The following is a 14,309-nucleotide window of genomic DNA, read 5'->3' as shown; positions in this document are numbered from 1 at the left end:
TAGTTGTTGACCTTGATTCTTCCATTGAAATTTGTTCTAGATTTGTCGATTGATTGGCTAGGATAAGGAGAGAGCATCACTTACTTCAAGTTTTATATCCTCACGATGCCTGACCTCTGGGCATATAAGTGTATAAAATAGGTTTTAAAGAAATTAATGTGGTTAAAAATGTTATAATGAAAACAACGCCATCTATACTCCGAATCGTGACGTCATACAAATTACAAGTCTGCCGCGTTCCCGCAGGAACAGTACGTGGTTTAAGTTAAATTTAATGTAGTTTTCCTCAAGTATGTATTTTGCGCTAAATATGGTTTTCGTTTTGATAATATTAGAATGTTTCTTTAAAAGGCATGTTTCGAGTTTATTCTTTTTTTAAAAGATTCTATGTCACATTCTTGACATTGAACTTGGCATAATTCTCTAAAATATATTGAATATTTACATTTATATAATAAACAGAAATTAGAATCGAAACATGACTTCTAGAATCGTAAGGACTCCACTGGGTCGGTTGCGTTTAGCTGAGATTGAAGATGCTCAATTTATTATGTCGCTGGTAAACGAGTCTATATCGTTAAATTTTCGAGTGTTTGAAGTTTCGGATGTAATCTATCTCATGTATGAATTTTAATACGCAATAACAAATATAATTTATTTATAATGAGATTTAGATTAGAAAACCAGCGACTTATTACAAGTTAAATTCCATTGATTATTTCAGAGAGAACTGTATACTGTCTATTTGTCAATTAGATACAAATGATACAATTGTTGGATTTTTGTCTCTGAAAGATTATCCGCTTGTGCCTTCAGTTGCACCAGCCGCTTGGGAAGATTTTGTGTGGACGAAGTTTAAGTAAAAGTCATACGTATCCATATTATAAGACTACAAAGGTTTATTTCAATATTTTCAATAATGATAAATGATATATTGTTTTAGAGCTATAGAACTAAATGCTAGAAACTCTCTCTTCATCCACATGCTGTGCTGGAATCCAATTTATGCTCGTGACGTCGTGGACAGCCTTTTAAAATCAGTATTTATGCATGATCCTTACTTGCAGTACATCGGTGTCATGAAATCCTTAGTTAACTATCAATGTGAGTTCACTTTATGTTTATTTTGCTATATTTTCCCAAAGCTGGAGGTGTGGACAACTATTTGCAATTTTTTTGACTAGTATGTTTAGAGGAAGCACATCAGTTTAAGATGTGCTTCATCCTACCCGAATATATTTGGTATTCGGATTTTTGAAAATGTTAAAAGCAATTTTTTTTATTTCTTAAATTTTTGGCTGGCATGGCATGAAAATTAGGGATTAAAGTCGATTTTACATAATTAGTATGATATTTACTGCAGATAATGTACATCGTTAATTTTTTTTATCAATTTCGACAATATCAATATCAATTTCGACATTAACACATTACCTACAATTATTATTTCACAAAAAAAGCTCATAAATTCATTTCATATTGTTAGTTTATATATTTGTTAGTATATCATTCTTGTTTATAGAAATGAACCGATCTAGCCTCTTCTAAGTTTATTATGTACCTACAGGCACCAGTTTTATTGATCAGGATAGTTTTTTATCGTAAGTTGTTGTCATTATGATGTCTTATCGTTGTCCAGCGATATATTGATGGTAGTATACTATTTTTATCGAGCTATAAATATTTATTGCTGTTTTCATCACAGTGTTGGTACCTGGACAGTCACGTTCTGAATCTTCATTCAAGCACTACCAGGCTCTAGAGCGAGGTGTCCCCGGCGATCAGTTACCTTCTCTTTGGATCGCTGAACGCAAAGAAGTCTGTCCCAGACTAAGAATACGAAGAGCTGTGTATGTGAATATACCTATTTTAGTTTTAAGCAGAGACCTTTTTGGTGTATTATGGCGTGTAACTAAGGGAGATCGGGTACAAAAGTAACATTTTGTACTTTTGTTTTGATATCTGGTTACGTGTGTTTATTTTACAGAAATTAATATATCCATTTAAAAATCGGTAACTCAATTTCGCTTTTTATTGTTCATTTGATAAGTTATCACAGAGACTCGAAAAAAATTTGAAGTTGTTACTTCTGACCCCGTAGACAGGACGAGAGTATCACACTGTGCGTCAAAAGGAACTGGCTAAAAGGGTTCGTAAAGAAAATTATGTGACATATTAAATCAACATATTATTTATTTTAAGACTTTCTAATCAAGAAGTTGCATTTAAAATGCTCCAAAACTTTAAAAAATATATTGGAAGAAAACAAAACAAATGATTATTTCTTTTCCTAGTAATGAGAGCAGTATTTTTGAAAGTTTAAGTTATCACTTTTATAATCAGCCTTATTTTATTCAGACTCACAATTGTGACATTAAACAATAATTAGCATCATCATGGACACATTCGGCATGTGACCACATTTTGCACGAGAAGCATTGAACCCACTGTTCCCTTGGCCGGTTATTGCCAAAGGTTTCTAAACAAACGAGACAAAAGCAATCTTCGTCGTCTGATTTGTTTTCCTTCTCTTCAGCTGCCTTCTTTGTCTTTTCCCTTCCCTTTTGTACATATCACCTGTTTCTTGCAATTTCCAGTAAAAACTTTTTCTTGGCTTTATTTATTAATAGATATTCTTTCTTAAATGAGTTTCTTTCGGGCGTGTCTGTCTGTCAAGAATAACAATAATAAGCAAAAATAGTTAGCAAATCATTCCGGGGACTAAAGTAACATGTTGCTTGTGTCCCCGACCACATTCCTGCTAAAATATAAAAGATAACTTTAAAATTAAACGCGCTCGACAAAAAATAATTAAAATGCTGTGTAATCAATCTAATCAAGAATTAACATGAAAATATTCAGATTGGTATCGTCTTTTATAAAACTACGAAAACACTAAATAAGAAAACTACACTAAATAAATAACTTATGTTTGGTTTGCGAAATCGCAAATCATCTTCTCACACAACTTAAAATTACGAGGCGTGCGTAGCGACTGAACGCAAGCGAGGGTAGTACCGCCCCGCTGTGAACTTAGGACAGCGATGCAGTGTTTGACCGTTGGATATATCTACAGATCATTTGTTGCTATCGAACCTTCGTTACTTTTGTACCAGGTGTCCTCTATGTCTTCGGCCAAAATAATTGCATGGAAAAGTGATAAAGTAACAAACGCCAAAAATATATTAATACAAACTTGAACAGGGGAATAGGTCATAAAGGAAAGGAAGTGTAACGTATTAAATATTAATTTGGAATCAATATAACAACATCAGAAGTGTGAATTATATCTAAGATAGGTTTTTAAAAGTTCCTTAATATGAGAGTAAATAATTTTAAAGAGGTTTTAGTAAACAATTTTTATTTTGTCCTCTATTGTTAGGATAAATAAAATAGTAAATTTCTCGTTTTGCCATTTCAATGGATTTTATTTCCAACGCTTGTTAGTTTTATTGTAATAATGCAATTGTAAAGAAAGATCACATGCCTTGAAATAGCTAATAATAATAAATAAAGAATATAAAAGCATATTTTAAGAAACAATAATGTGGGGAAGCTTTTAATAAAGGTTCGTAATAACATAACGAAGTATGAAATATTCATAGTCTAAAATCTACTTCAAACTATAGAATAAAATTCTGTAACCAACAGTACAATGAAATATTTTTTCCATAAATTATTTTTTTTGTTACAATCTAGGGAAGAAGATAATGACGATATAGTTCCTATAATCGAACGGCACTCGCCAAGATTAAAGGAGCTTTACGGTGAATTTTATATTAGTGAGCTTATATCCAGACATCCCGAGTCGGAACGAGTGTTGCTAGTTTGTGAGGTACCTTAAACATGTTGTATTTACTTAATACGTAGAGGTTGGATGTTTAATTTGTGCAAAACTAAAAAAAGGTTTTAATACATTGCGCGTCACAGCTTGTTAATATAGTATAAATGTTTATATTTACTTTGGTCTTGGAATTCTTTGTTTTGTAGTTCTAAAATAATTTGATGTAAAGATAAAGTTAAAAGATGCTTTATTTTCTAGCACAAAGAACTGGCTGTGGGTGTGATGTGCCTTAACACTCAGATTAATTATGAGGCTTTGGAGGAAAGCTTTGAACTCTCCCCTTTCGCTGGTCTCCGACACCTTGACAGGCCACCGCAACCCCGGGAACATGACTCTGCTACCAGGTTTCCTTGATATTCTACATATTAAAATATAATTCTTGATAATTTAATATTTTGCTCCAGTTTATATGCTACAGGGACGGTAAATAACTTCCTCGACTTGCATGTATCTGAATCGAATCCCGATATTCCAACAATGAAGGACCAAAAATCAAGAGTAAGTATCTTTATTTACATATACCTATAATATTTTTGTAAAAAAATCACTTTTTAAGATTGTTATGACTTGAATATGTTGAGGAATAAATATTAAATTTTGAATTTCGAACACAACTTTAGAAAGGACTAAGGATATGTATGATTTACTTAATTATTTATTACTAGATCCGTTAACTGACTTCAATAAACGCAAGGGACTTAATTAAGACGGTTATTTGTATGTTTGTTACGTGATCTTTCCATGAAATGGGACTTGTTTTGAAGATAATTTAGTGTCACCTTTTCTATAAAGTTCATAAGAAGTTCCTTAAGTAGCACATAATTGTAGGTCACCTGGATATTCGAAGAAGACGCTTTTAAATACATTAACAAAGATATAGAAACCCGTCCGAAGTGTCCTTTCACGACCAGCTCTCAACTGGACATTCTCAACTTACTTGAAGATGATGAAGACGAGTTTGAATATGACATCGTCAATATCGACACTGATTTACTGCGTCTGCCGCGACTGTTTACGAATGAAGGATTGATGTACAGGCGAAAGTATGAATATTTTATTAGAATAACGAAAATAAATTAATACTGGGGCTCTTTTTCACATAACCACATAAAGATATCAATTTAAATGGATAGTTGTTTGAAATTTATTACAAATTACGCTCAGCATAACTGATTTGAATGTTAGTAGTTTTGTTTTTATTACATAGTATCATTGAACAATGTCACACAGGTTTTCTGACGACAGCAAATTGTATCGCGTCGAGTCGGCGTATGACAATAAATATATAGATCAGGAGAAACCAAAGAAACTTTGTGAGTTCATATCATTAAACCCTTTTTGATGCGTTTGAATAAGCAGCTTCTGGGCGGGTTTAAGAATACTTTTTATCCCCGAATGATATTGACTCCCTGGGGCATAGTTTTCAATCAGAACTGTAATAGACGAAGTCGTATTTATGGCTAGTACTATTCTATATCTTTGTTTTGATAGATCTATTCGGAGTGTTTAATTTAGATTTTATTAAATTTACCGAAACATAGTAATTTAATTAATTTATAATTGAAATATCAATTGTCAAGTAATGATTGTAGTATTGGATGTGCTTTTTGATTGTTATTTTGTATTCAGCTACTGTCAGCAGCATATTCACGCCAACAAAGCCTCCAGAACCCACGCGTTACTCTGGCAAACCGAATGCCTTTCTTCTTGAATTATTCGCTATGCATCCTGATTATGATGAAAGGTATTTGTAAATTTTAAGTTTCATATTTATGGATACTTTCATATAATATTTCCATCGTAATAATAATGAAAAATATTATTGCCTCTTGCGACTTTTAATGTTACAACAGATATGGTTTTGATATGCTGGAAGTTGCTTATGAGCTTTTCCCGGACAGAGCTTATTGCGTCATGTGTTTGCCCTCAAGCCACACTTGCTTTCCTCTCCTTGAGCATTTTACGGTAGGTATATTTTTATACGATTATATCAGACTAATACCTATAAAATACAATACGTTATATGTAAATATTAGATGTATGTGTGTGGCATAAGTTTAAACTAATTGTAAATTATATTTTCCCAGTTGGTAACACCATTTAGCTTTCGTATGCGATTTATGAACCAAACATTGTACGTGGCACATATAAATTGTGTCCGTGGGTGAGTATTTACATATACTTTGGTCTGTTCTATTTCAAAATACAAAGATTGAAATTTGTCTCGTCTGAAAGTTGTAGCCAATGATGTAACCGGAAATATTTTTTTTTTTTTACAAATCAATTGCAACTGCAATCTAAACTCGTTTTATTTTAGTGACGTCAGCGTACGTCCAGCAGAGGCGTATGACTTTCCCAGTTTGAATAGAATTCTAGAACACGCACCAAGGAAACAAGACCTTCTGGAGTTGTTTGAGAACAGTTTGACATCAGGCTCGCTGTCATCTCACGTGTTGTTGAGTCAAAATCAGCCCATCGGCTTGGCTGTGCTAGGGTTTGCCTTAAAAATCTAATTAACATTATTTTTCTTCGTAACCAATACAATAATTACACAATTTTTACCGCGATTGGTTTATAAAATCTCTTTAGACTAGTTTTATTGAAAATGTATTTTTTTAGGATATAATTAGGGTGTTTTTATTTTGCTTCTTATACTTATTTTAGAACAAACTCAATCTTGATCGCTGTAAAGTAACCGAAATTTTGAATATAATGTAAATAAATAAAACGCGATTCTTATTCGAAAATATTTCTTTAATTACGTGTACTTGTAAAAACTTAGATATTAATAACTGTATATATTTCTCAAGAAAAATAAACGTAGTCTTAATAATATGTTTGAAGGATGAGTACTTAAAGCCTAAGATATATTAATAACGTTTGTTTTAGATTGATTTTTTGTTTGATCGTTATACATTTTTTTATTTAGACCACTGGAAGATGCGACTTCTGTCAGAACTCAATACGATTTGGACCCAGAAGCGACTAGATGTGGCACAGATGCGTCTGTGAGTTAAATTTTGTGTGTGAGGGTCGAATTCTGTTTATGGATACATTTTGAGAACTACTTTTAGATTCTAGCTTGCGTTATGTCGCCAATAATGGAGCCTCACGGAAGATGGTATTTACGCGATCTACTGAGGCAGACGCAATACTCGACTTTGTTTTGGGTCTGTCGTCTCTTTGCTAAAGGAGATGCGGTAATTTTAATTTCGTATAGCTATTATATATGACTGTTGTTATGGTTACAGGCGATGATTATGATTGTCTTATTAACATATGTATTTTTTTTGTATATAACACAATCATTCATGGCTTCATGGATGTGAAATTGTAGAGTCCATGGCGTAATTTAATGTCGTTGGCGAGTTTCATGATTCCGGTTCGTCCAAGACGTTTCCTTCCTAACATTGGTGGCATTAAAGAATTGGATAAAGTTGTAAAATATATGTGAGTTTGTTTCTTGTTAGTGTTTGGATATGTTTGTGAATTAAAACCTGTTTTATTTTCTAATGTTATAGAATCCTATAAAGTTAAAAATGATATGAAATCATTTAATAAAAAATTAGATGTTCTCAAATTATTATAATATAATAGTAGGTAAAAACAGACATGCGAATATTTCTATGGGGCGTGTATTACAATATTAATTTAGTCAGTTGTATAGTGTAGTTAACGTGTATTCCACGGCAGCCATAAACAATCTATGGTGAATATGTTTCAGTGCCACTCCATTTGCTTTATGGTCAATTAAACGTTCACTCACCAGTATGTCGAAGGTTTACGTGAATAACAGTATTGTTATAGTTGGTGCAAGTCGTACTGGTCTGGCGTTCCTGGAAACACTGCTTCTTGGGTAAACCTATTGCAGTAATTGTTAATTTTGTCATGATATTTAAATTATTATTGTGGATGGTAAGCAAATAAAAAAAAAATAATTCCCACAGTTGTGTTGTTCGTAATTTTTGGTTTTTGTTTTATTTAAATGTCATTGGAAATTATACATTTACTTATTCATATATCATTCAGGTTAACACTCAAAGCGATATACCTTCTTTGATTTATACCTTAGTTTCATATAAAATTTACCAGGCATTTTGATTTGTTCTATGACATTATGTAATTTTAAAAAAATTTTTTTTTTCTATTCGGAAATTTTCTGAACAAAATTTTTCCCATGGCCGATGTTTCTGTTAAGGTTGAGATAAATAATCGAAATTTTAGTAAATATATTACGAATATATTTAATGTGATTTAAATACCTTCTGTTTGTGTATCTAGAATAACTCATAGTGATGAATAAGTCAGAAGAATATGCTCTCTTGAACTGGTTATCTGCGTGTAAAAACTCGGGGCATAGCTAGTATATCGTGTTACGAAGTCATAATAAACAGTAACATTTCAGCCCAACCTCCCCATATCTAACATTCACCCACATAACTTTGGTTTCTCACCACGGCCTGCCGACTGTAGCCGACAGTGCTCATGCTGCGGAAATATGTGTCCCAAGAGAAGGAAGATATACCGACAGATATCTTAAAAGTGTGCCGTTTTATTACTACGTTGATGTCATGTCAGCTGTCATGACACAGATCGATAGGTGATCAGATTTATGATCGATATCATTATTCCTTAGAGTGGAAATTTATAGCTAACTTTCCAGGAAGAAAAAATGTATACATTTTAAAGGCGGTGGCGTTAAATTTTACGATGAACTGGTATTGACTTGCGGTCAACAGTTCCAACATCCAGAATATTTGAAAGACTCGATTACATTGGCTCAGGAAGTTGAGTGAGTTGATAAGTTCCTAATGTTACATGAACAAGCACTTGGATTTTTTTAAATATTATTATATTTAGTATTTTTAAACGTTATTAATAATAGTATAGTGATAATTTACTTCATAATATCTTTGGTGTATAGACAAGGCAAGCCATGCAATAGGATTCTCATGGACAATCCAAAATACGAGCCAGATCACGTACCACCTTCACCTGATATTCCTAACAATGTAATGCTTATCAATTCATTGTTCGAGGCCAACACTTGTTTGAGAAACTTAAAAAGACTGATATCTGAAACTAGTAAGTAATTGATTTGTTAAAATACATTTAATGGAAATAAAAATCAATGTATTGTATTTTAATCTTAGAAAATACATGCCAGTGTTTGAGTACGGAGAATCAAGTGGTTGTTTACGGGGACTGTATAGAAGCATACAGTTGTATTTCAGCGTTAATTGAATTCGGCATTTCGCCAAAAATGATAACATTCGTTGAGCCGTTTCCCCCGCAGGACAGGACTTCCTTAAGGGTCAACTGTTTCAATGATGAAACTGTGAGAAATTATATAATATACAGTTTTTAAAGTAATGAAGTGCTAAAATACCAAATGTGAGAATTTAAATTGTAAGAAAGTTTTCATACTTTTTTTTTTAATTTCATTTTTATATGTAACCTCTGAGGTGGATGAGCGAGTACAGGCCAGTATAGAGAAGCTGGGTATCCGTACATACCGTCAATGTCACTATGACGGCTGGTCCCAGCGAGGCCCTCGGGTTGAGTTTCTACGTCTTATGTCTCCACTACACGCTATACATTTACCATGCTTCGCACTCTTTTATTACGGAATTAAAGCCATCGATTTAAACGCCTTCAAAGGTTTTAATCATTAATGATCTATTAACAAATCATCTATATTGAGCTGTAACTTTTGTTGAATAATTATATGTATTTATTTGTACTTTTAAAATATAATCTTACTCTAAGTATCTCCAAAATAATTTAAAAAATTGTTTGTTTGTTTCCGGTTTACATGTCTTCTGTGTAAATATCAATACATGTTTAAGTTTGATCAAACTCGGTAGACATTTAGGGCAATTGAGGAAAAATTCCTTCCGCTTTTAAACTGCTATTATAATTTTGATTAGATTATTTTACATACAAATGGATCCCATTATTGTATGCAGCTATAAATGAGAGCGGTTTGGTATATGACGGGGGTCTGGTGGTTGGTCCGAAGTTCGACACAAACGACCCGTGCGTTTGGGCCGCCGGGCCGTGTGTGAGGTACTCAAGGAGATTGTACGCGCCCAAGGAACTACATAAATATTACTACTCTGAAGATGTAGGAGAAGAGGTTGGTTAAAATCATTGTGTGGTAAATGATGGTGAACTAAATAGTTCAAGGTTGATAAATAATAGGAGGGATCTTTTATGTTGTAATAAATACTAACTGTGGACTTGAAATAGTTAATCTTCAAATAGTATGAGCTTCACTGTTTATCAATGTAATTCATTAGTAGGCAAAATGAGTCCGAGACTTAGATTATAATATTTTTCTTAATTATTTGAATTTTGACAAACTTATCAAGTTCTTTGAAGTGTGGATTCCAAAGTTATCTTCTAAATTGAACTCATTTTCATTTATCCATTTAGATTCCATTCACAGAAAATGCTCTTACAAAGGTCAATCGGGATGGAACAGTTATTGTAGACTAACTTCGATATATAAAAAGCTTCTAAAACCATTAATCCTTTTAATTTCATATTTGTAAGACTTAATCATTCTACAATTGAACTACTTTCAACTCATCTACATTCATGCCAACAAACTCTCTGCGTTGATAAATTTTTTTATCGGGTTAGATGACTTTGATCTGGACATTTTTTCAATATTTGTAAATCTCATTATAAACGTTTTACCTATTTTTATTATCTTTATTCTTCTTAGTTCTATTTAAAACACCAATCCAGTGCGATAGGCATTAAATTTTAATCTCATCAGTTAACATCAGTATGAGAGACAGTAAATAGTGATTTAGAAGATATTTATTTCACAGCTAGCAAGACAATTTTTGAAGAAACTAAACCCATTCGAAGTTGCCAAATCACATATGGAAAGTATGTCCTCTGACACATTACACGCGCCAAGCTCTAGCCTGTTCAGGTATATACAAATATTGACGTAACTATACAATTTTAATTCTTATTTTCTATAAAGTTCAATTATGCTTTGATAGTAACTTTACATTTAATAAATGTAAAGACGTATAAGGTTAGGAATATTGTTAATTTAATAGTAGTTATGATGTTTTTTTTTTGTCACAGATTTCAGAGTTCTCATGCAAGCATCTCTAGTAGAACATCGTTCTGCAGCGCTAAGACGTTAGTCAAAAAGCTACTATTTAATAAATAATTTAACTAAATTACTCATACAGACAAGGACAAAATGTTAGACATAGGAGAAAATGCGCTGTCCTTAGACCCAGATAAGATTTCTAGATTCTTCGGAATTTTACAAAGACAAATGAAATATCATTTAGTTTGATGGTTAACTGGTACTGAATACAGTGGAACTTAAATATATATTTATATATTTATATATATTTAAGTGTGTGTGTATATATCTAGAAAGTGGCAGCCAGTAATGAAATTCGACTCCCCGATAGTGGTGACAGCTACATTACCAGGTGAGCTGCACTACATGAAGCTGAGAAAACCAGGCGAAGATGTACCAATGGCCGTGCAACTCACACTGCCTTCTCAGGTCTATAATTTTTAGTCGAGGACATAATTTTGTATGGAACTTTACTCTACTCTACTTTGAATACTATTGAGTTATGCTTGTCCGAAGATTCGACTTCCACCTAGGAATACCAGTCCGAAGAACCGTTCCGAATAGTTTTCTATAACTATACCAAAACTTTTAAATTTAGAAGAAAAAAATTATTTTGTACTAGAAAAAGGATTGCGTTTTAATTTTAACACAAAAACTAGATGTTGAAATAAGGATTTAACACCAATTATTTGAGATTACATTTTCAATTCAATACTAAACCCTCACATAAACATACAGATCTATTGAATATTTTTTTTTCCTTCTCTCACTTCACACATCTATCTGCTATCGAATGTTCTTAAATTTCATGTCAGATTTTTTTCTACGTAATCATATATACATGTATACAAATGTTTGTATATCAAACAAAATTTTTTTTTATTATCTGATATCTACGTATGTGTGACTTAACAATAATTCTCAGGGGCACACGCTAATAACGGACAAGCGACAGAATTATTTCAGGCTGCAAATGAACTCGTTACACTGCATCGAGTCCATCACTTGTCTGTCGAAGAGGCAGTTCAGTTGCGAGACGCTCGCACAGCTTTATGGAAGACACGAGGCCTTCTTTAACAATCTGCTTACCAGATTTAAGGTGTTGTCATCGCAAAAAATATGGTTTAAAACTGTATAGTAAGTAGATTGTTAAAATTAATTGAGTTTATTTCGGATAATATTGTACGTTTCAGATGAATCTAATCGATGATCTGTACTCGTATTTCTCTAAGACATGGACCGCGGCTTTATATCAGGAACCGTTCGTTAACTTGTTGCAAGATATTTACGATCACGGCGGTAACACAGTAAGTAGTGTTTATACAATTTATCTTGTATTAAAATCTTTTAGAAATTATCTATGAACTAGGTTTGTTAGAAGTCCCTTAAACGTTATATGCTTGTATTTGTATAAGAGGTTTTTTTGGTCGTTATTCAGAGCAATTATTTTTATGTCTGATTGTGTATTAGAAAACGTTTAGTTTACAAACAGTTTTATCATAAGGTCTACGACGTGGTACAGACGAAGTACAATGAAATAAACGATAAAGATGTGACTGAACCAATAAAGGATATTACTTACGAAGACGTGATGATGGCGATGGACTGTAAAGTAAGCGTTGTTGGAATTCTCTTAATTATAGAAGACATACTTTAATTTGAAATATAAAGTTTTTTAATGATTTTTAGAGAATTCCATTGCATATTATTGTACTTGTAAGCGTCTAATTTATTATATTATGACAGTGATTTTAAAATTCCCTTCCATAGGAATGCGGTCACAATAGAACCTTACGTCAGGAAACCAGAATCTTTTGGAACTCGATCGGTGGTGAAGACATTGTAAACACTCACCTCGCTCGATATCTTCACAAGAACATAATCACCAACCCACATTACGCTATGCCTGACCCTGAGTATCTTAAATAAACAAAAGAATTACTTACATTTATTTACTAAACCATCTCATTTTAAAAGTTCGAGACGAAAAGTAAAGAGGTTATGTTAAAAAAAAAGCACATTATGTAATGTGAGATAAATCTTAAGTAATGTTCTATTTAGAGTAATAGTGGTATTTCATATATTTCAAGTTCATTGGAATAAAGGATATTTCATTAATTTATTAAATTAAAGAACACTTTCATTTTTGTAATATATTTATCCTTATCTACGTATGTATATTGTTTAGGAAATTCTGCCTTCTTTCAGCATATTTAATTAGTGTATAGAATGAAATACTACGTTACCTTTTGACAATTTATTTAATTTTACACATGTTCATTATAAGACCTTAAAATAATATTTACATCAAAACGCTCAAGATGGCCGGCGGCTGTTGACAACGAATAAACTATAGATCATAAACTGTACAAGTTGAAATAAATACAATGAATTATTTTAATTATGGAAACTACGTTATTATTATTATTATTATAAACTGACTAGATTTAACATTTGGCGCGGGTTTAACTCAACGCATTGGCAATTTAAAATTTCAAAACCATTATAACAGAAATAAGTCTATGTTATTTTTTAAAGCATTTTTATAGTATATAGTAATAGTGCTAAAATATCAAAGTGAATACAAATACTTGGCTGTCAAATATCTGCAGAATGCGTTTTAGCTTCTTTATGAAAAGTCATGTGACACTCGCATTTGATATTTGAATTTTACAAAAATTGTGTCACGAGAGTTCAGTCCATATAAGCACTGAAAGTTATTACTTATTTAAGTTAGTTTATGATGTTAAAATTTACCAGTAACTTTGCCACGTTAGAGTGAATTTTAAATTAACTTACTGCCAACATAGCATTGTTTGTTCTTCACTTCGTTTGTTATAAATATTTAAATTGCCAATGTAAATGATTTTTTTTTATTATAATACACATAAGTGGCATCTTAATATAAAATTTTACTAAATAATAATTAATAAATGTTACAATATCGTTGAGCTGGTAACACCTTAATATAATGCAAAACTTTTCATATGTACACGGGCATTTAAATTTATTGCTATCACTAATTTATTTATATGTATTATTTTTGACAGTTCCTTAAAAACATTTCACATACTGTATAAATTATTTTGAGAATTTTATATTTATTTCAATCCATAGATTATAAATATTAGTAGTATTAATGAAATATCCGTAATAAAAACGTCACATTAAGGAAACTGTCAAAATATTAACTTACGTTATTAATACAACAATCAAGAAAATATTATACCTTACACTATCAATTCGAAATGGCTGTACAAGACTAGCATACACAAGTATTGGAAAACATTCCTCATATAATTAAAATTCTATTTTGTACCTATACATAAATCTAAATACTTACAT

General features: G+C 31.9%; 1 protein-coding gene across 1 annotated transcript; it reads left to right on the top strand.

The window, feature by feature from the left end:
- The first annotated feature begins 440 nt into the window (after positions 1–440).
- On the top strand, positions 441–13,063 carry LOC116770906 (cilia- and flagella-associated protein 61-like). The gene is made up of 30 exons (XM_061521052.1): positions 441–621; positions 725–859; positions 944–1,104; positions 1,706–1,850; positions 3,700–3,835; positions 4,043–4,188; positions 4,249–4,342; positions 4,673–4,887; positions 5,075–5,157; positions 5,474–5,588; positions 5,698–5,809; positions 5,932–6,008; positions 6,162–6,338; positions 6,774–6,852; positions 6,919–7,044; positions 7,182–7,294; positions 7,569–7,700; positions 8,250–8,444; positions 8,508–8,636; positions 8,769–8,929; positions 8,998–9,182; positions 9,310–9,505; positions 9,814–9,983; positions 10,687–10,793; positions 10,955–11,011; positions 11,258–11,393; positions 11,890–12,063; positions 12,158–12,271; positions 12,469–12,576; positions 12,735–13,063. Exons 1-30 carry the CDS (start codon positions 479–481, stop codon positions 12,891–12,893), a joined length of 4,080 nt encoding a protein of 1,359 aa, XP_061377036.1. The 5' UTR covers positions 441–478; the 3' UTR covers positions 12,894–13,063.
- Positions 13,064–14,309: the final 1,246 nt, after the last annotated feature.

The sequence above is a fragment of the Danaus plexippus genome, chromosome 7 (genome assembly GCF_018135715.1).
Source record: "Danaus plexippus chromosome 7, MEX_DaPlex, whole genome shotgun sequence".
Classification (NCBI taxonomy): domain Eukaryota; kingdom Metazoa; phylum Arthropoda; class Insecta; order Lepidoptera; family Nymphalidae; genus Danaus; species Danaus plexippus.
The sequence above is the reverse complement of the archived record's forward strand: the minus strand, read 5'-3'. Positions and strand labels throughout refer to the sequence as shown.